Genomic DNA, 24,611 nt, shown 5'->3' on the forward strand with positions numbered 1-24,611 from the left:
CCTGATTGCACAGGTGATGGTTTCAGGAGGTAAATATTTACAATTGTAACTCAGCACGAATTCATTAGGTCTTGTTGCATAACAAGAGGCCAAACATATGTGAAGAAACAGCATACTTGCTTCTCAATGCACAAATGTGTAGTTCTCATCAGATTTCATTTGTAAAGGCAAAGTAGATGCTTAGACCCATATGGAATAATAAGATGCTCATAATGGTTGCCCAAAGCATTGTTTTTACACAAGCAGCTAACCTAACAAGCAAAGTGCTAATGATTATGGCACCAAGGAGAAATAAATGTGCTACGTGCAGCAAAAGTAACCTTTAGGGGGGAAACCTCAAGTTGCAAATAAAACTGCATTGCTAGGATCGCAGAACTATAAAAGTTACACCATCCATGCCTGACCATGTCAAAGTAGTAACAAAGGGGAAGAGACAATAGTTTTCATTTTGCCAGAGAACTTCCTTGGGTGGTTAGAAAGGTCCCAAACAACTCACAAAATCTAGCATTTAATTTATTAAATGTTTAAGAAATTTATTAGATGCACATGTAAAGTGCTCTTACAGAGGAGAGAAAACTGTAAATATTATAAAATAAATACAATTACAGTTTGAAACAAATTACTTTTTTTTACTCAAAAACCAAAGTAGAAAGTTTCCATAATGATTTAAACCTAAGGTCAAGGTGAAATATGTCATGAAAATTACAGAGGAGGAGGAATATACCAAGGGAGCAGGCGGCTCCTGGCACTCTCCAACCTTCACTTCCTTTCCAGGAGTGCAAGTGGGGAGAGGCTAGGAGGCTGGAGGGTTGCCCTCCAGGTCCCCCATTCATTTATTTAACTCCTAGAAACAGGAGGACAATTGCAAAATTTGTATCTATTAGACAGTTCCTTTCATAGAAACATTTAGGTCTGTTTATTTTTGAAGTGTGGTTGCAGAAATGTATTTAAACAAAACCATGGGGTCTTTTTTCCCTGATGCGGTTGATCTTATAAAAACATTTATTCCTATGAAACAGTCCAGGTGAAGAAACAAGAGGTAAACACACACCTTTACCTCTACATCATGCTTTCAGTGTGAACAGAACTCTTGCATTATACTACACTGAGTAATAATAGCCATCCAGATATCAATGCCTTCAAGGCAGTTCCCAGCAATATAGAAGTCTTTACTTCAATATCATCATTGCTTTCATCCCCCAAAAGTTCATTTTCCTCAGGCAAGATACATTCTTAAAAAACTGTGGGGGTGGGGGGGTGGGGCAAGGGGTATGTCCACTTGCACTTCTGGGAAGTTCTTTTCAAAACTGTTGTCCTCAGTTCCAGTTACTGGTCATTTTTTGTGCTCTGTTCACTGTTTATATGCAGGCACTTTTGGGCGAGAAAAGGCTGCCGTGGTCTTAGTCAATTCATATGCTACACATGGGCACACATAAGGTCAACTGAAGCTTCCTTCAGACGCTCAGGATCTCAAACTCTTCTTCCGATTCAAATAGTTTGTCAGTGGACTCAATGAGCTCTGTGGGAAATGGAAAAAACAACTTATTATCAAGAGCATGCACCTCTGGCTTTTGTGCAGAAATTTACAAACTTTACCATGGCAAGCCTTCCTAATTAAAAAACAAACAAACACTAAAATGTCAAACTTTTCCAAATGTAACAAAGATAAAGAAGCTTAGCTATTTATTGCAATTGTCTAAGTTTCAAGAAAGGAGATGATAGATTAAGATTTGTTTTTAAAACTGTTCTCCTTTAACTTTTGCCCCATGGAATATGTGGGAATGACAGTCTTCCCTTCTTCATCAGAGATATGTTGGGCACAATCCAAAGTTCTTAACATGTAAGCTTAAGGCTCAGTTTTAAAGCAAACTTTTCTGTACCTTCAGCAAGGATTCATTTTAAAAAACTGCCTTTGTGTCACATAAATTTCTGTGGGTCTCTTTCCTGCAGTCTACAACCTGCAAAGTGCAACTTGCTGTTCCTTAAAGAGCAAGCTTTGTTCTTGTTGTTGTGCCTTTCACCACATTTAGAGACTTTTATGACCTTCTACTTGCATCCAAATCAGCATTAGTGCAATCCTTTTTTCTGCTTTTCCACACTGATGCAAGACACTTGATTTACCACATCTCCCTTTTAAATCCCCTGTTCCAGAGCTTATGGACTCCATTTGACATGAAGACCAGTTGCACCCCACCCCACTCCACAATCCTGCCTTCAATCTGCAAGGTCTGCATCAGTCTCATTTGCTGCTACTGTTTCACAGGGAATTCCAGTTCCAAATAGATCCCATCTGTTGGGAGACAGAGATAACTCCTCTCAAGCAGCACTGTGCTTTATATGTATTTACTTAAGATTTTGAGTGCTTCTGCCACAGCTAGAACTGGGTGCACCAATTTCCTAGGATGGGCTGAATCTTCAGAGTACTTTGGAAAAGATTCCAGTGCCATTGTGATTTAAACAAACCACAAAATGTCTTGCTGACATTACTGGGATCCATCACATAACCACCAATCCATAGGACCAATTTCTATGTGGCTCTCACTACAAGATAACCAGAAAAGTCACAGCATAACAAAAGGAAAAAAGATTCCATTCCCAGGGATGACAAATTAGTGTGTGTTAATCTAGTGAAAACCTTGGCTGAGCACACAGCTTCATACATCATGAAATTGACTTCAGAAAGAGAACAGCAGTGGGAGGAAGGGACAACAACAAAAGTCTGCAGTACCTTCAAAGTCTAACAGTGCCATAAGCTTCTTTAGGCTACAAATCCCACTCTAGTCCACAAAACTTTATGTCACAACAAAACTGCTAAGTCTTTAAGATGCCACTGCTGTGTTGCAACATATGGAAATGGCTACAGCCTCCGGGAGGAAAAGTGGGGAAGGGTTAGATAGGAACATTTGTTACTTCACAAACCAAGATTCTATCTCACTCTCTGTATCCATATATATATATATATATATATATATATATATATATATATAGATAGTTGCTGGGGTGGGGTGGGGGGAGAAGTTAAACACAATTCTGTACCTGCTCCAGTTGTGGTTACTTCTGGCTTTGTAGGAGGTATGAAAGGGGGCCAGTGCGGTGGATGCTTTTGAACCAACTCAAACATTCGCAGACTCTGTTGCTTAAGTATTTCCTGGGGAGAACAATATTTCATTTTTAAATGTGTGCTGCAATAACAAAACCAGAAAACATAGCTGAATTATATGGGAGGTAGCAGACAGTTTGTGCTCTTGTGCTACAGAATCATCACCATCACTTGTGCAGTCCTTTAGGTAGTCACTTCTTAGTCTAATGATCAATGCTCACACTTTAATGCTTTCATGACTGAAATATCTGTGAGCATTCTTGCAACATCACAAAAGCACAGCTGGAGCTTTTATAGCTGAGCAAAACTCAGGCAGCAGATCATGTTCACCTCGGTTTTATTTTTCTGCAAAGCCACACATTAAGTCCTATGACTGCAAGGAGAACTTATTCAAGGAAAGGCTTAGTAAGGAACATAGGAATCTGCCCTATGCGGCATCAGACTGTTGGTCCATCCAGCTCAGTAACATCTACGCTGACTAGCAGAAGCTATCCAGGATTTCAGAGTTCTCTTCCATACAGATCACACTTAATATTCCTAAATTATTGGACCTTTGTCTGATCCAACAAGGTGCTTACATTGTATCTTGAACTATTTATTTTTTTACTTCCAAAGCCAAGCAGTGTGGTCTCCCACAGTCTCACAGTCAAATGCCATTGGGTTGCTTTTCAACAAGTACCAGGACAGTGAGAAGATCCCATAAGTAACAGGCACCTGTACACCAATAACGTGTCTCATTCACAAACCAGGGCTGGCAGATGAAGACATGACACAGGGGCACACACACTTTAGGTATCAGATCAGAATGTAACCTGGGCAATAGATCCAAATATACTTTGGGCCCTGGCTGACCTCTCTACGCAAGCTGCAGGGGCACATGCTGGCTCACACCATCCATTTTCCCTATGCCACCACTGCAGCCAATTAGCAAATCAGTACAAAGAAATGTGTTGCTGAGCAGAGAGGGCCACAATGGGGAGTAATTTAAAACAGTCTCTCCTTGCTTATATTATTCCATGCATCTCACCCCACCTAATGTACCTAGAGGTTCATTTTAAAGGGGAACTTATGCCAGTTAAAAAGCTTCCTAATGCTTACCTTTTGCACAAGGCTACACCAGTTATCAAAGTCCTTTTCTTCTCTACAAAAGAATCCCTGTGAAGGTACAGGAATATTTTAAGTGAGATATAATTTGGGGGCAAAAAGTACCCAGTCAGAAGTCTGGTGTGGGGAAGAGCAAGATCCAGCTGTCCAAATATTACTTTTCAGGGCATCTTGAATGAACATTATAATAATTCCCCCATGATTGGTCATGCAAGTCCCTCATCAATAGTCAGAAGTGGTACAAAACAAACACAGAGAACAAGGCCACAAATGGCATTAACACGTAAGGCTAAATTAACCAGTATACAAAATATTGGGCAGTTTAGATATGTAACCAAACCAGGGGGCCTTGACATAAGGTAAAGTTAGCTGCCTGTGCATGATAGGGTGGGACAGCATTCGTGTTCCAATTGTGAAGACAAGAGACAAAAGTGTGGGGTATGGACCAGAGGGGTGCAAGGCTGCAGGTCAGGGTGACAGACATCCACTCCTGCCAACACCTACTAAAGCTACAGAGGGATCGAGATTCATTATCTTCATCCGATGTGGTGCTTGCTGGCAATGGAAGCTATGGTCATCTACAGCACCATTTTCTTCAGAATCTACAAAAATCTGTGTGGTGTGAGGGTCCAAGTAGATCAACTCATTTCCTGTGCGGGTAAAACAAGAGCAGTTTGTCAGAAATGGGTAGAACTGAAAGCCATTCAGTCTTGCACTCTGTATTGACATTAACAGTAGGTGAGGTAGGGCAGACGAGACAGTGGACTGAGAAGAAAAATAAAAAGAAGCTGCCAAATGTAGGAAGCAGAGGCTTAGAAATATAGGAAGCTTCCCCATTGATCCAGCTATCCCAGTATTGCTGTCAGTGATGGGCAGTGGCTCTCCAGGATCCCCAAACGAGAGTCTATTCAAGCCCTAACTGTAGAGGCCAGATATGGAATCTGGGACCTTTTTGCACACAAATTTGTGCTCTACTATTAAGCCGCAGAAGAGATACACAATAATGAAAAGGAGGGAACAATGCAGTGCAGGGGGCAGCAAGAGACCTTTGGTGTCTATGAACACAAGGGGTGCTGATGTTAACATCAGTAGAAAGGCAAAGAGGTAGTAGTGCTGGGGAGGCAGGGAGACCAAGGACCAGAAGGGGAGATGGGATGAGTCAGGGCGACTGAAGGAAATGGAACTAAGCTCAAACATAAGAAACTGAAGGAAGGAGAGTTGAAGGAACCTAAAGGAATGAGGGCAGAGAAGAGATGGAGCAGAGAAAATAAGTAGCCAAAGATGAGCTGGGGGAAGACTTGCATAGGACAGGAAAGGTTGCAAATTGCTTGGAGGAAGGGTCTTAAAAGAGTAGGTGGGCTGGAGAAGCCAAAGCAATGCTTTGGGGAAGGACTAGATTTCATACAGTGATTTGAACTGATCAAACCATCTGCTCTCATACTCCCAACACTGCAACTTGTCAGCACAATGATATCTGGATAAAACTTAATAACCTTAATAGTTTATCCCCATTAAGACAGGCACCTGCTGTTCATTAAGCACAAACTCAAAAGGCTCTCACGTAGACTAGAGGAGAGCAATCTGTATTTTCAACTTCACTCTCCAAACTGGGAATTAGCAACATGTCCACTGTGATCACCACCCAATCCTACCCATGTTTTGATGTCCCATGCTGTGAGAGGGCATGTCTTGTGGCAAGTTTATGAATAGAGGAAATGCTTTCCCTAACCTTTCTCTGACGAAGTGTGTATTACACACGAAAGCTCATACCATGAAAGCTTATATTTAGTTGATCTTAAAGGTGCCACTGGTATTATTTAAAAAGATTTTTTCATCTTTCATCTTATTATTTATTATAACTATGACAGATCAATACGGCTTTCCACCTGAATCTTTCTCTGGTATATTAAAGAATGTTGTGGGCCTTTTTGCCTGATCTGCTTGCCTTTGCCTCCAGGCTGAGCCTGGAGTGTCCTTATGTACACTTACAGCACAATACTACTGAGTGCACTCAAAAGCACGGTCTTGTAGAGATGCTTGATCAGTTTTTTGTCATCTTGACTCTAGGAGAATAACAGCAACAAACTGGAAAACCCTTAGTTTTGATAATTTTGTCTTTAACCATTTCCACATCCCCTGGGGACAGACTGGGAATGAGCTCCTCCCCACCAAGTTTTCATTGTGGAGAAAAGTGAACAACTGAATACACAAATGTGTGGTTTTTAACCCTTCTTCAAAGAGAAATTAACTTTCCAGAATAAGGGGGAAATCCACATACAAATAGTGATGTTTTGGTCATTCACTTCTCCCCAAAGAGAAAGGAGTAAGAGAACAAAGAAGTGAGGTAGGGAGTATACTAGAGGCCCAATCTAATATTCCTCCTGGGGACATGGGAGGAGTTAGCATTCAAAAAGGCCTGCTAACCACCTTTTCATAGAGTAACTCTATTTAAAAGTCCTACTGATCAATGGATGCATTTATCTATCAAGAACTAAACTATCCATGCCATTAGCCATAACTACTAACAGATATGGGATACCATTATCTTGAACTTTTCCTAAGAAAGGACTGTGTGTGTGTGTGTGTGTGTGTGTGTGTGTGTGTGCGTGCGAATATACATGCATGCAGAGGGAAGATTTCATGCTTCGTTTCATATTATATATTCTAATGTATTTACAAATTAAATAGGAGAACACACAAGGAAAGGGCAGTGGAGGAAAGAGGTAGAGGATGGAGAAAGGGCCAGGTTTTTTGTACTGTTTGTGAAAATTTGATAAAAGTAATTAAAGGTTTTGAGTCAGGCTGATCATTGATTGTTGGTATTTTTCCTGAATAGCGATTGGTGGTTCTTGTCCTCATCCAGAGAGACAAAGGGTGAAACCTCCCTGTGGCCCCAGTCTCCTAGCTAGTGACAGAAGCCTGATCACACAACTTCTTTGGCTCTTCAGCCTCAAAGCAAAGTACTGAGTATACGATGCATTATAAAGCAGTACGGAGTATCTTTTATATGCTCTCTTATTGCAGCTGGCTGTTAGGACCTGCATTACTTAGCAAATTCAGCTTTAAAATAATCCTTCAGAAGCAAAGATATTTATTTGGCACTCCACTTATTTTTCCTTACCTAAGAATCCTATAAAGTAGTAGGCATTGTTTGGTTTTCCTCCTAAAGCTCCCAAAGATTGTGGCATCTTAAAACACTCCTACAGATTGAAAGAAGAAGATAAAGAAGAAGAAGAGATTTATTACATTTATATGCCACCTTTCTTCCATGATGGAACTGAAGGCAGCATATACAGAGTCCCCAGGCCTAAACAGACCCAGACCTCTTTAGCTTGAGCAAAGCTGTTTCATCGTGCTCCTTCAGACCATGCATATGTTTGCGCACTAGTTATTAAAGTACCTGCAACTGCTCAAAACATTTCCAAACACTCCTATTAAGCTGACCAAATCAATCACTATAAGACAGCCGTACCTTAAAAGCATCAACATAAACCGGATTGATGTGGTTTATCCCCAAGCGAAGAGGTACAATCAGCAGCAGAGGCTTCCAACCACAGCAGATCCCCATAGGGCTCTTGTTTCGGCTGAGCACACTCCTGTGTGACAGGGAGCTGCAGTGGGTACTGGAACAGTTCTGGGATGGAAACCGGCACATCTTCTCTGGGAAATAAGAGACAATAAAACCTAATTGTCCATTCACTTGAGTTTAACTGTTCACTTTAATGGAGGGAGCCATTCCTGTGTGCACACAACTTATACTTATCTATGAAGTGAATACTCAGTTCAGTGTCCCCAAATACTTGTGGGTTACAGCAAAGACATGCCTTACAGAAGGAACCAGTTGTTAAGAAGAAATTTGTGGTGATTCTGTCTGCCCAACTAGAATAAGCAGGGAAAAGCTAGCTGTAAGTTTTAGAGCTCAGGTAAAGAAGCAAACCCTGAGTTTTCTAAAGAAACTGATTACAAAATAGCAATCAAACCGTTCAGTGGATGCATTGTCACACGTAGCATGGTGATTCTCATGTGGTATGGCTGAGACTGAAACTAGTCCTCTTTTAGCTGACAATCTGTGTCCAAGCATGCTTGTACTGATCTTCATATTTTCCAAGGAATAAAAATCAGACTGGAGCTAAATCCCAATTCAGTTTAAGGCCTGGGTGAATCAGAAATTCTGTTAAACAGCTGGTGCTTATAACTTACTGATATCTTCAATCACAACTGTGTTGTCCATAGACACATAAACGGCTAAGGAATTCCATTCATCAAATAGTGCAAGTTTCCTGGGGTGGGGAAACAGACAGTAGTAAGTCCAAATTCCATGCCACTCAGAGGCCAACACTCTGCCTTCAATATGACTGGAAGACTCTTAAATAAATAAGATGTTCTATCTTTTGAGGAAGAGGTTCTAGTTATTCCCTTTTGTACATCTTGCCACTTGTCTGACCAATTTTTATGATATTATGCTTACTGATACTTCTAGGAGAGGTCATTTTACAAATATATGGATAAAGTTGCACACCAGTGTAGTGGGATTGTCTGTGAGTGTTCAATCCCAGGCTTTAGTGGGAACTGGCAACAGCCAGCAAGGGAAGATTTGCCTCCATCAGGGGCTGAGTGAGTTCCCGTTGCTTAGCCACACTCCCTTGCCACAGAATACATCACTGGGCTCTAGCACTTAGTAGGCTGATGCCAAAGGTCAACAACAGGGAAGATTATGGCAGGATTAGGATTAGGCCAGGAAATGCCACCTAAATAATTCAGGTACCATAGGGGCACAATGATTGACACAAGACTTGAATGTGATTTTCATTATAAATATCTGTTGTAAGCTACTTTCAAGAGCCTCTCAGGGATGCAAGGATTACAAATATAATAAATAAATGTTGTTAGGAAAAGGTCTGCACAAAACCATTAAGCAAGTTATGGAGAACATTTGATCCCCCAGAAGTTGCTGAACTACAATTCCCATCAAGCATGTTCAATGGCCACGGATGACAAAAGTTGTGGTTCAGCAGCATCTGGAGGACCACACCTGCTTTAAAGGAGGAAAAGAAAAACAGGAGATAATTTTTTATTGTTGCAGGTGCTAATCTGGATTTCTGAGATTCAAATTATTAAGGTTCTGCTTGTTTTTATTGAAAATGTTCTGAAGATGCAGGTTGCTATGCTAAATTAATACAAGAGACTGGCAGTTTAACATAATTTTTATCTCTCTATCTGCCAATATTCAGTTGCCACTACTAACCTTCCCCAAGTATGGTCATAGTTCAATCTTCTGTTAACTGCTTATGCAGAAGAGATACATTGCTTTTCCAGCTTAATGTTACTTAAAAATAGGATTTTTACATCAGGTTTGGAATTTCAGGCTGTTCTTAATCAACAGGTCCCCATGCTTTTAAAGCTGCAATTTAAATTTTAGTGCTTCGAGTAATGACAGATAAATAATAATAATAATAATAATAAATTTTATTTATATCCCGCCCTCCCCAGCCGAAGCCGGGCTCAGGGCGGCTAACAACAATCAAATAATCAAAAAATCAAATAATCACACAATCTAAAAATATTTCATTATAAAAATTAATTAAATCAAATTGATGGCAACCAATTAAGCAAAGTTCTGTGCAGGTTGCCAGAGGAGGGAGTCAGGCTGCGCCCTGATCAAAGGCCAGGCGGAACAACTCTGTCTTGCAGGCCCTGCGGAAAGATGTCAAGTCCCGCAGGGCCCTAGTCTCTTGTGACAGAGCATTCCACCAGATTGGAGCCGCAGCCGAGAAGGCCCTGGCTCTAGTTGAGGCCAGCCTAACCTCTCTGAGGCCTGGGACCTTGAGGATGTTATTATTTGCAGACCGTAGGTTTCTCTGTGGGGCATACCAGGAGAGGCGGTCCCGTAGGTACGAGGGTCCTAGGCCGTATAGGGCTTTAAAGGTTAAAACCAGCACCTTAAACCTGATCCTGTACTCCACCGGGAGCCAGTGCAGCTGGTATAGTACCGGATGAATGTGATCTCGCAGCGAAGACCCCATAAGGAGTCTCGCCGCGGCATTCTGCACCCGCTGGAGTTTCTGGGTCAGTCTCAAGGGCAGCCCCACGTAGAGCGAGTTACAATAATCCAGTCTGGAGGTGACCGTCGCATGGATCACAGTGGCTAGGTCAGGGCGAGAGAGATAAGGGGCCAACTGCTTAGCTTGGCGGAGATGAAAAAATGCCGCCTTTGTTATAGCTGTAATCTGCGCCTCCATAGAAAGGGAGGTATCGAAGATTACACCCAAACTCTTAACGGACGGTGCTGGCACTAATTGCACCCCCGCAAGAGATGGGAGTTGCCCCCTCAATCCCATATCGTCCCGACCCAGCCAGAGGACCTCTGTCTTCGAAGGATTTAACTTCAACCGGCTCCCACGTAACCATCCAGCCACAGCTTCCAGACATCTGGTCAGTGTGTCTGGGGCCGAGTCAGGATGGCCATCCATCAACAGATAGAGTTGGGTGTCATCAGCATACTGATGGCAACCCAGCCCAAAACTCCGGACAAGCTGGGCGAGGGGGCGCATAAAGATGTTAAAAAGCATCGGAGAGAGAATCGCACCCTGAGGCACTCCACACACCAAGGAGTGGCGCGATGACAATTCCCCCCCAAGCGCCACCCTCTGTCCCCGACCAGAGAGAAACGAGCGCAGCCATTGAAGGACTGTGCCCTGGATCCCCACGTCGGCAAGGCGGTGGTCCAGGAGTTCGTGATCGACCATGTCAAAGGCTGCTGACAGATCTAGAAGAATCAGCAGCCCCGACCCACCTCGATCCAGCTGCCTGCGGAGATCATCTGTTAGGGCGACCAGAGCCGTCTCGGTCCCATGACCAGCGCGGAAGCCGGACTGGAATGGATCCAAAGCAGATGTTTCATCCAGAAACCTACCAAGCTGTTCAGCAACCGCTCTCTCAATCACCTTACCCAGGAATGGAAGATTCGAGACCGGGCGGTAATTGGATAGATCTGAGGGATCTAATGATGTTTTCTTTAAGAGCGGACGCACCACTGCCTCCTTCAGTTCCCCTGGGAATGTCCCGGTGCCAAGGGACAAATTGATAATATCCCCCAGGGGGGCCCGCACCTCGTCTGGACACGCTCTAATCAGCCATGACGGGCACGGGTCAAGAGGACAGGTGGTGGGCTTTCCAGCTTGGAGGAATCTGTCCACATCGGCTGGAGATATCCGGTCAAAGTGGTCCAATACTGGACCCGAGGACAGTCGAGGGGCCTCCAGTTCCTTTATTGTGTCCAAATTGGCAGGGAGGTCATGGCGGAGCAACAGGACCTTTTCCGCAAAAAAGCTCACAAATGCCTCACAGCTGTGTGTCAGATTGTTATTTAAATTTGGCTGTCCTTCAAGGGACGTTAAAGACCGAATTATACTAAATAATTGCGCCGGGCGAGAGCTAGCGGATGCAATGGAGGCCGAGAAGTAAGACTTCTTAGCGGCCTTCACTGCCATCTCATAGGTTTTCATAAAAACCCTATAAGATGTTCTTGAGGCTCCGTCACGGGCACCCCGCCATACTCGCTCTAGCCGTCTGAGGTCCCGCTTCATTTTCCGAAGCTCCTCAGTAAACCAGGGAGCCCGGTTTCTGCGGGGTCGCAGAGGGCGCTTAGGTGCGATCTCATCGATGGCTGCCAGGAGCTGGGTATTCCAGCCCTCAACAAGCTCAGTCAATGAGTCGCCAGGGGGACTCTATAACATGGGAACAATACGTATCTCAGAATACTGAGCTGCTTCAAAATCTAACCAGAGATCACAACAGTAAGTTGTGATGCTAACTAGAAACTTTGTCCTAGAGGGGTTTTGTCTTCCCTGTTCTATCATATGGATCAATTCTGCAAGTTGTTGCTTGATTCATGCAAGAGATAGTCTGGTGATTAGGAGTGCATAGCCTATGGAGGACAGCTGAAGTCATGCAATGGTTGGTGAACTGGACTCAGGGGACTTGGCTTTAAATCCCTACTATGCCATGTAGCTCTATGAGTGACCATTGGGCAAGTCACTATCTCTCAGTCTAACCTGCCTCAGAAAAATATTCTGGATAAAATTGATAACTATGTGCTGTGCTGGAAAAAGTGCATCAGAGGCTCCACTTGTTCATCCCACAGTGAATATATGCTATCATCTGCCAACAAGGACCTTCTACCATCTGCCTGGGGCAACAAGTCTGTCTCCATGCAAAGACTAAATGGACACAAAACTGAAAATAGTAGGAAACTCTGTTGCTGACTGTTATTCACCATTATTTTTTTAAAAAAATACAAAGTAGGATTGCTGTGTGAAATAGCTGGACAGCAATTTGGTTCAGGACTCAATCACGATCGATTGCAGGTGTTAATGTAACAAAGCCAGGAAGCTTGTGCATAAAAGTTCATGCACAATGATCATCACCACCACCACCACCATTATCTCCAGGGAGAACCTTCATGTTATGAAAGTGCAGCAGAGTTTCAATGTTAAATGAGTGGAACTAAACTGTCTTTCCATTCCATCTAAATTCCACACAAGATATACATGCTTGCTTGCTTACTTGAGCACTTGGGCAACAGTATTTGGTCCAAACCATTCCCCAATAGACTTCCCTTCACCAACACCCATCTGTGCTGTGTAGATTAGAAACAGAAACAGACACACAGAAAAATAAGAAGCATCAGTCTGTCGAATGGCACATTCTTTTAGGCTGCATTGCACACATTCCAAAGCCATTAGAAATTGGGACTACCTTCACACAAATGAGATGGAAACTTGTTCTGTATCAAGGATCACACTGGAATGTTATCACAAGACTAAGAACCTCAGCTAAATATTTTAAGCTTGATTTAAGCCGAGCAGCAATGCTATAGTGTCTGAACCCAGACCACTAACAGTAAGCCAAAAAGAAGCCAAGAACAAACCTTCAGAGTTCAGAACACATGACAAGCCATAATATGACTTATTTGAGTCACATGAGAGGGAACTATGCAGCAAGGGAGAGGCATGTTCCTGATTAAACCATGGATAAAGACAAATTGTGGTTTAGTGGACTGGTCCATATGTCTCAATGAATCTCACGTTTCAGAATCATGCCTTTTACCTGGGAGCTCTCATGACATCAAATGATTTGGGAACCTGTATTCTAAATTACAGCCTCATCACCCTATTATTATTATTTCTATATTTGTGTGTGCACATACAAAAACTTATTCTCTTTTGCACTGTTATGCTTTTGACCAAGATTTGCAACTTTTATAGCATTTGAAGGCATACGTGCATTTTTCACGCTAAAATTATGCTAACAGAAGTTTAAGTACACTAAAAGTTTGAAAAACAAGGGTGGAAGAAATAATTCTCAAAGCCAACTCTTACCCATTTGATGGATAGAATAACAGCAGTCTTTTCTGTCCAGGAAACAGCGTAAGATTTTGTGATATTCTTCAGGTTGCCTTTTGTGTTTCTCCCAATGCCAATCTTAGAGAGAAAATTATTCTAGATTTTAAATATCATATCATAATCTTGAAAAGTAGTGTTCAATGGCAGTAGGTGATACATGTATACCTTTGGTTATGATAGCTACTGTAATTTTCTAAATTATTGGTTACAAATCAGGGTTGCATACTTAATAATAATAATAATAATATTAATAATAATAATAATAATTTATTTGTGCCCCACCCTCCCTGGCTGGTGCTGGGCTCAGAGCGGCTAATATCATATAAATAACACAGTATACATAAAAACAGGCATCAATTAATTAAAATACATCATAAAATTAATTCAGACAAATTAAAATACCATACTTACTACTAAAAAAAGAATTACAATTGCAGAACCAGGTAATATAATTTCTGAACCAGAAAAAAACTGATTTTAAAATATAACTAGGAAAGCTATACATAATAGCATATTTTCTCTTTGCAAAACTTATTCTAGTCTTTCTAGAATCAACTAGATGAGGCACTGAAGCCCCACCCCAAACAATATAAAACATATTCAGATACCCCTCACCCTCACTCATTTCTCATTCCTACAACCACGACCATTCTGGGAATCTACTGGTGAAAGACCACACTCACCCCTCCCCAAGTGTCGACAGATCAGAGCCTGGGCCAACATCATCTGTCCGCATCGCAGCATACAGCCCCAGCCAGCATCTGAGGAAGGGCCGGTGCCACCTGGGGTCAAGAATCACCACATTTATGAATTTACCCAAAGAAACAACATAGAATGCTTCCCTGCCTTGGATTTTTCTCTTCACATAAAAGAAAACTGCTTAGTACCCACAATAGTTTGCTATTGGAATAATTCTTAGCATGATGAAAATGCAGTGGAGGACCGAGTGAAGTGCATTCACCAACAAGTAGGTTTTAACCTAAGCTGTGGATCATAAATCCAAAATTCTGGAAGAATGTTGTGATAGTTTGATTAATGCCATCCGGCCTTACCCAATCTCGCGACCTCAATATGCTTTGGATTAAAACTCCCTATCAAGCCCAGCCTGCATAATGACCATGCTGGCTGGGGCTGATGGGAATCTTAGTCCAAAACATATGGAGAACACTGAGTTGGAAAATGTAAGAGTATAGACCCACACCCAACTCATAGCATAAGATCACTGAGAGCCACAAAAGAGAGGGTAGAAGATCAAGAGGTCTTTGAAAGTCTGGTGGCAGTTCAGATGGCCCCCTAAAGGAAGGTGATTGGAACAAACCCAATATCAGGAAGCACAACAAATATCTAAGTGTGTCCCACCAATGCTACCCAAAGCAATTGCTAGACTGCAAAGGCCTCAATGGAACAAGGCAAAAGCCTAAAAGTGTCAGGATCTGTTCTGTACCAAGTAATTCTGTCCACCAAGGGCTAGCGGATACAGCAAACTTTTAAAAAGCATGCACTAAATGATCAAAGGCTGCAAATGCTGTCATCCTGAACTAATTGTTCATTCCTTTACACAGGTCATATTTTTAAGAACAAAACAAAGGGAAACATCTCAGAAAGCATACCTACCAATTGGTGAAAATTTTCTTCTGTAGGTAAACCAAAGACGAGCACTTATATCCAAAAGAAGCTTAGATTTTTCTAGAATTAAAAAAGCATTACAAATAGGGAGTTCAGATTACAAATTTACACAAATTTTTTGTATTCCAAAGACGTCAATATTTGGAGCAGTTGCTTCCACAGTTCACTGCAGAAGTGCAGATCTCTCAAACTCCATGTTATATCAGTCATTTGACTCCATGTTTAACAGAGTTCCATTATTCTTTCACCTACTTTATTTCTCTCATTCCACAATCTTGAGCAATCCTGATAAGAGGGTCTTTAAATCTCTTTCCATCTGTCCTTGTTCAGCACATGATCACCCCCAAGCTGTTTTTTCACCCAAGAAAGTGTCACAATACCATTCCCTTTCTCAAGAGTCAAGACCACCCTATCAAATAAAGATTGTTTGGCCGTAATCATCCAATTGCTAGAAATAACACAAGTCACATGTGAAAAACCTGACAAAAAAGTATATTGTGTAAGGATGCTCTCTAGATAGCATCCTCCCCTAAATGTCATTTTGGTTTACAGCATTAGTACCCTGGGCATTGTAGACAGCAGATTTATTTTCCAAGATTTCTACTCTCTACACAGATTAATACAGTGGGGCACAATACAAAGTGAGAAACATGAGGTGCTTAAACTAAGCATCCACAAAAGCTTTGTGGACCTTAGAAACACAGCTTCCTTCCATTCCTACCTGTTTTAAGATGGTGCTGCCTTCCTAAGATCCAGACAGGCTCATCTGTTTCAGGAAGCTCTTCTACATAGTCTACTAAAATAAAAATTAGGTTTTCATATTTTTTGAAAAATAAACACACATGTAGAACATTTATTCCCTTGTTTCCCCTGTAATTTTAGTACCTGTTCAGTTCTTTCCTAACTAACGAACCTCTTACCAAACCGTCACACTTTGTTTACCCTTTTGGACATTAGAATTTAGACCTCTTACTTTTAGCCAGACTATAGCCTTTGCCATTTGCACTGCAATACTGCTGCCGAAACTGAAACCAGATCCTATGTGGTAAGAGCTGAGCATTAAACATGATGATCTATGATTTGCAAATTTCTTATTTTGGCTGATGTAAAAGGTGGATGAGATAGATTTGTATGTTTTAATTTTCACATGTATGCTGTGATCATATCAGCTGAGAAAGGGTCCCAATACGCAACAGCTTAACAATACGAAAGTAGGTTCGGTCCCTGCCTTTAGGACTAAGGTTTTTTTTAAAGTGTCTATTACTATAGCAATGGCAGATATAAAGTTAGTCATAGTATCAGGGCAAGGAACAAAGGTGTTGCAGAACTGAGATAAACAAAGAACTTGAGTGACAGGAGAGGAAAATAAGCTTATTTTTAAAGAAATGTTCCATTTCACAAAATAGTCCTTTCACATGAAAAAAATATTCATTGACCTGATATGCATTTTCAAAATTCCTTATTTTTTGTTGAAAAGAAACACATTTTCCTATACATGCTGTTTACAAAATTGATCTTTAAAATGTGGGGGACTGTCCTACAATAATGCTTCCATTTCTTCACTATGATGTGAAACAACATATTCTTGGGGTTACCACACTAAATAGCGGGGAAAGTAGAATCATGGCTTCTTTTATGAAGGAGTGTCTCCACCCCCAACATTCTGCCCAGACACTGAGGTCCAGCGCTGAGGGCCTTCTGGCGGTTCTCTCACTGCAAGAAGCAAAGTTATAGGCAAGCAGGCAGAGGGCCTTCTCGGCAGTGACGCCCGCCCTGTGGAACGCTCTCCCATCAGCTGACAAATAAATAAGCAACTATCTGGCATTTAGATGACATCTGAAGGCAGTCCTGTTTAGGGAAGCTTTTAATGAATGATGTTTTAATGTATTTTTAATCTCTTGTTGGAAGCCGCCCAGAGTGGCTGGGGAAATCCAGCCAGGTGGGCGGGGTATAAGTAATAAATTAGCATTATTATTATTAATATACTCAATCCAGTACACATGGGGTACTGAATCTGTATTCCTTAAGATGTTGTTGCACTCCAACCCCCACCAACCCTAGGCAAAACAGACAATATCCAAAAATGATGGGAGTTGGAATCCAACAACATCTGAGGGGCCACAGGTTCCTCATCAATGTAAAATAGAATCTTAAACAACAATAGTAAGACCCCGTTTTTCTGTGTTACATGTAAAACATTAAAAGAATGCTTGAGATCCTGAACTTTTAACTATAGTCTTGCCCAGATGTTATTTTTCCAGACAACTATCGTATTTTTCGCTCTATAAGACGCACCAGATCACAAGACGCACCTAGTTTTTGGAGGAGGAAAACAAGAAAAAAAATATTCTGAATCTCAGAAGCAGTGAAAGCAGCAATCCCTCTTGCTGTTCTGGCTTCTGGGATAGCTGTGCAGCCTGCATTCGCTCCATAAGACGCACACACATTTCCCCTTACTTTTTAGGAGGGAAAAAGTGAGTCTTATAGAGCAAAAAATACGGTAAGTACTATAACTACATAAGAAAGTGAGGAAGATTGTTTCTTACTAAGGAGGCTTTGGGGTAGGACCCTCTGTTGGTAGACCACATGTTTGATATGCAGAATGTCCCAAGTTCAATCCATGGCAGCAAATGGATCATGTGACAAGTTACTGAAAGACCCCACTCTCCCCAAGATCCTGATGAGTCACTACCAGCCACTACCACTACCAAACAATATTGGACAAGATGGAGAAATAATCTGAGCTGTAAACAGGCATCTTCCTATCTAGACCTGGATTGAGTTTCCACCTCTACCATGGTTGGATGTGAACTGTTCATTATCTAGAAATCAAGTTATTTCGTGTGTAAAATGCAAGTAAAAGTGACCACCCTATAGAACTGTTGTACACACCCAAAGAAGGGACGCAGGTGGTGCTGTGGGTTAAACCACAGAGCCTAGGACTTGCCGATCAGAAGGTTGGCGGTTCAAATCCCTGCGATGGGGTGAGCTCCCGTTGCTCGGTCCCTGCTCCTGCAACCTAGTAGTTTGAAAGCACGTCAAAGTGCAAACAGATAAATAGGTACCGCTCCGGTGGGAAGGTAAGCGGCATTTCCGTGTGCTGCTCTGGTTCGCCAGAAGCGGCTTAGTCATGCTGGCCACATGACCCGAAAGCTGTACGCTGGCTCCCTCGGCCAATAAAGTGAGATGAGCGCTGCAACCCCAGAGTCCGCGACTGGACCTAATGGTTAGGGGTCCCTTTACCTTTACCTTTACACACCCAAAGACAAAAAATGAGCTTACTCTTAACACTGGCTTAGATTTTGGCCAATCAAATATAAAACTATGTTCATTTAAGAGGGACATAATAAGGATTTTACTGTGAAAGTCGAACTGCTAAAAGCTTATCTAATAATAATGGTTGATAGACAACTCAGCAATAGACTGCACTCAATTATTTCAATTGATTTTCTCCAAGTATGACTAATGTTGTATATATCCCAATATATTTAGTTTTAGTGAAGACAGAGTTCTGGTTCTGCATCACATTGCTTTTTCCCCTTTTTGTATACTTTTAAAAAATGTAACTTGCATTCTTTTTTATTATGACAATAAGTCTCAACAAAAAGCAGCACATAACATCATATTGAAATTACTGCTACTACTAACCACAACTTCAAATAGAACGAACTGTACTAAAACAGAAAAGAATAAGATGTAACACTAAATTGCTGCTGTGAGCTCCTTTAAACAAGCAATAACAAGTCTCAGCGAAAAGCAGTATGTAACACCATACTGAAATTACTGCTACTACTATCTACAACCTCAACTAGAACGAACTGTACTAAAACAGAAAAGAATAAGATGTAACACTAAATTGCTGCTGTGAGCTCCTTCAAACAAGCAAGTGTAATGTTTAAAAGGTCAAAGCAGCCTAATGTCAGCAATTCTTCAGTTCATGATATGGTTTAAAAGGCAGGCTTCTGTGTCTTTCATTTTCAGCAACTTCCTTTGCTAAGCTTAGTGTCATGAAATACTATTTGTTTTCAAGCAAAAGAAGTATGTGCGTGTAGTGATGTGATTCTTAAAAACCTGATTCAGCTCTTAGTAACATCAAGGATTCTCATTCTTGTTATTTCTGAGGGATAATCCACTTAAAGTGGATATATCAAGTGATGAAAAGGTGTGATAAAAATATCTGAGAAGATAAAACATAGTTCGTTGCTGTATAGTGAAAATCTCAAGTTTCAATAATTACTTTTTGAGTAAAACAAAAACGAGAGGGGGTTGACACAGAGCTTGCAATTAATAACTTGATTAGTTATAACTTGGAAGATGCAGGATACAAATGAGGAAAAATAAGCAAATAAATAAAGCAAAAATTAACCAGACATTTTAATTGACTTTTTCTATGCTTAAAAATATGCTGCAGTGCAGACTGATCATTCACCAGTGCCATAAAAGCAGGCATGAACTAACCTTTGATACTTTAATTTCCCACGTAAAAGCATCTGCATGACACTCTTTGCATGCATTGCCCGAGTCCTGTTTATTTTTCCAAAAGGAACTGGAAATTTTTAACCATTTAGGTTTCAAGCTTAAGACTGTGCAGTTATTTTAATACAAAGTCTACTGTGACATTTAAAAGAAAACTAGATTTTCTTAATTCATCGTTTCACATTTGAAACTCTGGCAAGGTTTGGCTTCTCTCATTTCCAAGTCCTTACTACAAGGATAGCCTTTTTTAAAAGTTTGGAAATAAAAATAAGAGTCAGAGTGAGTTTTTGACAGATATAAAAGTTTTGTATGTCTTGTCTGCATTATGTGTCATGCTGTAACATTTCTGTCTCCAGTTGTAGGCAAGCAACTTTGCTTTCACTGCAAAACTAGGTTAAAACAAAGCAAACTTTGTTTGAATTTATGCTTCCCCATTTAGTCATAGATCTTACAAATTTGGCAAGTCACCATCTCTCAACTTAAACAATTTCTGAGTTGCTGTGATCATAAAATTAAAGCAAACCACCTCAAAATCCTAGAACAGGGCTAATACATATAGAAATCAACTGAACAAAACCATTTGCACTACAAGTTATGCAGAACTATGATGTTTTCTTTTGTAACGTAAGAGTTGTGTCAATGCTGTAACATGCAACAAGACTGTTGTATAGGGACATCACTGGATTATGTTAGTAACCAATCCCACCCTACACTATCTAAGCCTCAGGATTTGCAGATGGACTCAGCAGCTCAAGTACTAGACAAGGTGGGGAAACTAGAGTTAATTTCCCACAATTATACTTAACGCTTCAGGCACAGAAACCACAAAGAGGCTTGCAGCCAGGAACACACAGGGTGGGTTAGAATGACATCAGCATGGCAAGGTGGTGGCTGAGGAGCCTAGATGTGGGAGTCTTAAGGCTTACAAAAGTAACTCTACAGCTCTTTTTACTGGACATAGATTACTGCAGGAATAAGTGGTGGAAAGCAGCCTCAACTTGTCTTTTGGAGTTGGACCCCTGCCTTCTAATTTGCAAGTTCATTTGCAACTTCATACAGAACTTATTCAACTAGACATATGTCAGCTCATGTACCTACACATATAGTCAGTGTTATTACATGGGCTGGGGAAAATAACACAGTTTGTGATGGTGGGTCAATACCACTGATCACTTTTTGAAAGATTCAAGATAAATGGTAAAAAGAATGCTTTGTTATGCTTGCATTTTGGGCTGGTGATCATAAGAAATTCTAACTCATTTTAATAGCAGTAAACAACACTGCAGTCCTTTGTCACTGGAGGCTCAAGTGGCCTCAGTGGCACCTTTCACTAGACAAGGCTGCTATAACAAATTGAGCCTGGCCGATCATCCACATTCTAGTAAACTCCAGATTAGATTCCTGCAATGTATAATATATGCGTCTGCCCCTGGGGATTGCTCATAAAATTCGCTTAGGTTGCAGCCCTAACTGCACTTACCTGGAAATCAGCCCCATTGAATTCAACAGGATTTACTTCTAAGTAGACATAGTTAGGATTGTGTTTTTATTCCAGAAAGCAGGTGGTGGTCTTTTAAGTGGGGCACTCTTGGAGGGAACAAATTATGTAGATCTGTTCCAGTTTGGGTTTCGGCCTAGTCCAGGAACACAGCAAACCTTATCTCCATGATGCTATTGATACAATTGATGGTATCCCTTGGGCCCCCTGGCAACTATGCTGTGGGGTGCCATACATATCCTCTTTTCCCTAATCTTGTTTGACATCTATATGATGATGGTAGGAATGACTTAGAGCGAGGTATTATCAATAGGCAGATGACACCCAATACTGCTTCTCTGTAACATCTGAGACAGGTGTAGTTGTGAAGGTCCTAGACTAGTGCCTGGACACAGTGGTGAGCTGAATAAAGCCTTTTAAGTGGGTGGCTCCAGACCTAGGAATTAGGTGGTGTGCCTGCTCTGGACAGCACTGTACACCTGCTGAAGGAGAACGTGCGTGGTCTGGACATGCTTCATTGTCAGTGAAGACTCACATACCCTCAGTGGTTAGGAGTGCCTTTACCAGCTTTGGCTGGTACACCAGCTACAGCTGTTCCCAAAAAAGAAGGTTCTGACTACAGTGACCAATGCATTGGTAATCTCAAGAATGGATTAATTTGAAGTATCCTGTGCAGGATTGCCTTTAAAAGAAAGTTTGGGAGCTGCAACTAGTGCACAATGAGGCAGCAGCTGAATGGGGCAGCCTACCATTTTTCAATATTTTAATGTCATATTTTAATTTTGTTTTTAAGTTGTATTCATTCAACTTATTTTTATTATTGCTTGTTAGCCGCCCTGAGCCTGGCCTTGGCTGGGGAGGGCAGGGTATAAATAAAAATTATTATTATTATTATTACCATGACCATATTTAATCAATTAGGAAGGAGCTGTACTTGCTGTCAATTTGTTACCAAGACAAATTTAAGATACTCTTGCAGATATATTAAGCCCTCTATAACTTGGGATATCTGAGGAAATGCTGCTACCATACAGATGTGCCTATCTGTAAAGATATCAAAGGAGGCTCTCTTATTGGTACCACTATTAGCTGCAACAACCCAAGGTAGGATATTTCTGTGGTGGCATGCACTCAGTGGAATTCCTTCCCCTCCAATAAAAGGAAGGTATCGACTATTGTAAGTTCTTGATGCTAACTAGGAGATTGAGCTACAACTCAGAAAGTCATTAGTTCAAATTGCACCTCTGTCATGGACTTATTAGCAAGAAGGCTTAGCAAGCCTCTCTCTCTCCCTCATCCTCATACATAGCTGTCAACTTACAGATTTGAAAATAAGGGACCAGCAGCCTTGAAAATAAGGGACCAGCAGCCAAAATAAGGGACCTGCAGCCTCACCTGTTCCAGGCACTCCAGTCTTCCTGTCCTCCTGCAGGCTGGCCAAACTCATTCTGGTAGCTTCGAGAACACTGTCCAACCAACTTTGTAACCAGAGGTTCAACTGAATAGAATCTGAATCACATGCACCACAAGGCCTATGCAGCCACAACTTAAGATGCCTCCCCAGCCTGGCTTTGCACCTCAAAGTTTGCAGCAGCACGTGCAACAAAATGGTGCCCAGCATTCAAAAAACCCCTCAGCTTGCATTAACTAGCCACACACAAGGCATGCAAGCTCCACCCCCCAGTCTTTCTTAGACTTCTTATTGGGTGAGCAACACAGCCAAGCAACACAGTTGGAGCCTCCCTCCTCCCTGGCTGGCTGGCAGGGAGGGAGGGAGAGGAGCTGCTTCCTTTGAAATTTAAGGGACATCATTTAAGGGACATCCATCAATAAGGGACAGCAGCGGGACATGGCGCTGGAATAAGGGACTGTCCCTTCAAATAAGGGACACTTGACAGCTATGTCCTCATGGGAGAAACCTTGCTGGTTTGTTGTACTGACTGACACAATGTGAAGCACACTGAATGTTCAAAAATATAATATGATTTTGTCAGTAGCATCAGATGCTGTAGGGAATTACGGTATCTCCTTTCACACACACTTCAATCTTGTCATGCCCCTCAGCTATGAGCTTAAACAGTAGCACACAGGGAAAAGGGCCAGTGAAACCAATTGTGATTTAGGGTGAGGAGCCCTACCATCTTTCCATACTCTGTCAAAACCAGAAGATCAGTTATTCTTACAACAGAGTAAGGTCAGCTGTACATCTTGTTCTGGTTTTCATTTCTTCCCCTCACCCACCATTGCTATTGTTTTTTTGTTTTTTTGTTTTTGGCTCTAATACTTCGTTTTAATAGAAAAGCAGGATATAAATATGGAATACAAACAATGCATCAAATTAGCTTAAAAATACCAGAATCACGATACTGCAGGTTACAGACACCAAAATAAATATGTATGTTGGACATGCACACATTGAAAATTACATATACACAATTCTGAAAATTACAGACACACAATTTTGACAAAATATCCATCCTATTGATAATAAAAATACCTAAAGCTTCAACCCTATGCACACACAAACATAGGCATACATCCCATTGATCAGTCTACTCCAAGTAGGACTCCCGAGTGGATAGAACCCACACATATAAACAAACCAGACCGACCGACCCAGTTTTAAGTACCCCCCCCCCGCATGATGCCGAGCAATCTCATATAGTGAACATGCTGATGTTTATGCATCACATCCAATATTAGCCCTACTCAAACTGAAGCTAACGGGCACGGAACAACTCGAGTTTATTTATTTCAGTGTATCTACTCTCGATTAAGACTTAGTTGGACACAACCCGCACATACAGATATAGATAGATATAAAGAAGCACAAGCAAACAGCACCAGTTTTCAGTTTTTCCTTCTTTATATGTGATTCCCAAGCAAGCAGCGAACATGTTGCGTTTGGGCACCCTGAGCTGCATCAAATCTCTACTCAAGAGTAGACTCATTGAAGCTAATGGGCGCGGGCTAATTTAGGCTCATTAATTCCAGTGGGTCTACTCTGAGCTGGGCTTAACACGGTATAAACAAGCAGGCGGACTTAACGGTCAGGCAGGGGAGGGGCGAGATCTGGGCTTCACAGGCACAAATAGGGGGTGGGAAAGGTTCGCTTCTCCCCCTCTCACACGCGCCCTCCCCCGCCAGCCCCTCACCGGACTCCATCCTTCGCCTCCTCCTTCAGCAACCAGCGCCTCCGCCGCCACCATCCTCTCCTCCTCCGCCTCCCTCCTTCGCCCTCCTGCCGTTGCCGAGAGCCTCTCGCTGCTCCGCCCCTCAGAAAACAACACCGCCGCCACGACAGCCGCCGCGGAGCACGCCGGGAGCTGCAGTCCAGCGGCCTCGTCGGCCAAGCCGGAGTCCTTTACTCTCCCTTCCCACCTCCCAGTACTACAACTCCCGT

At 41.8% G+C, this 24,611-nt stretch overlaps 1 protein-coding gene across 2 annotated transcripts; it reads right to left on the reverse strand.

Annotated features, from left to right (window-relative positions):
• Positions 1–492: 492 nt before the first annotated feature.
• Positions 493–24,493, reverse strand: ATG4A (autophagy related 4A cysteine peptidase). Of its 2 annotated transcripts, none has more exons than XM_080990552.1 (13): positions 24,364–24,493; positions 15,956–16,030; positions 15,223–15,294; positions 14,292–14,390; positions 13,585–13,686; positions 12,770–12,842; positions 8,405–8,484; positions 7,677–7,864; positions 7,326–7,404; positions 4,709–4,854; positions 4,199–4,255; positions 3,037–3,148; positions 493–1,519 (listed from the first exon to the last, which is right to left on the reverse strand). In XM_080990552.1, the coding sequence occupies exons 1-13, from the start codon at positions 24,371–24,373 to the stop codon at positions 1,455–1,457; spliced, it is 1,158 nt and encodes a 385-aa protein (XP_080846678.1). In that variant the 5' UTR covers positions 24,374–24,493; the 3' UTR covers positions 493–1,454. The 2 variants fall into 2 exon arrangements, with proteins under 2 accessions (XP_080846678.1, XP_080846679.1); XM_080990553.1 differs by having other exon boundaries at positions 15,956–16,027; positions 24,364–24,492.
• Between the last annotated feature and the right edge of the window lie 118 nt (positions 24,494–24,611).

The sequence above is a fragment of the Podarcis pityusensis genome, assembly GCF_964106645.2.
Source record: "Podarcis pityusensis genome assembly, chromosome: Z".
NCBI lineage: Eukaryota > Metazoa > Chordata > Lepidosauria > Squamata > Lacertidae > Podarcis > Podarcis pityusensis.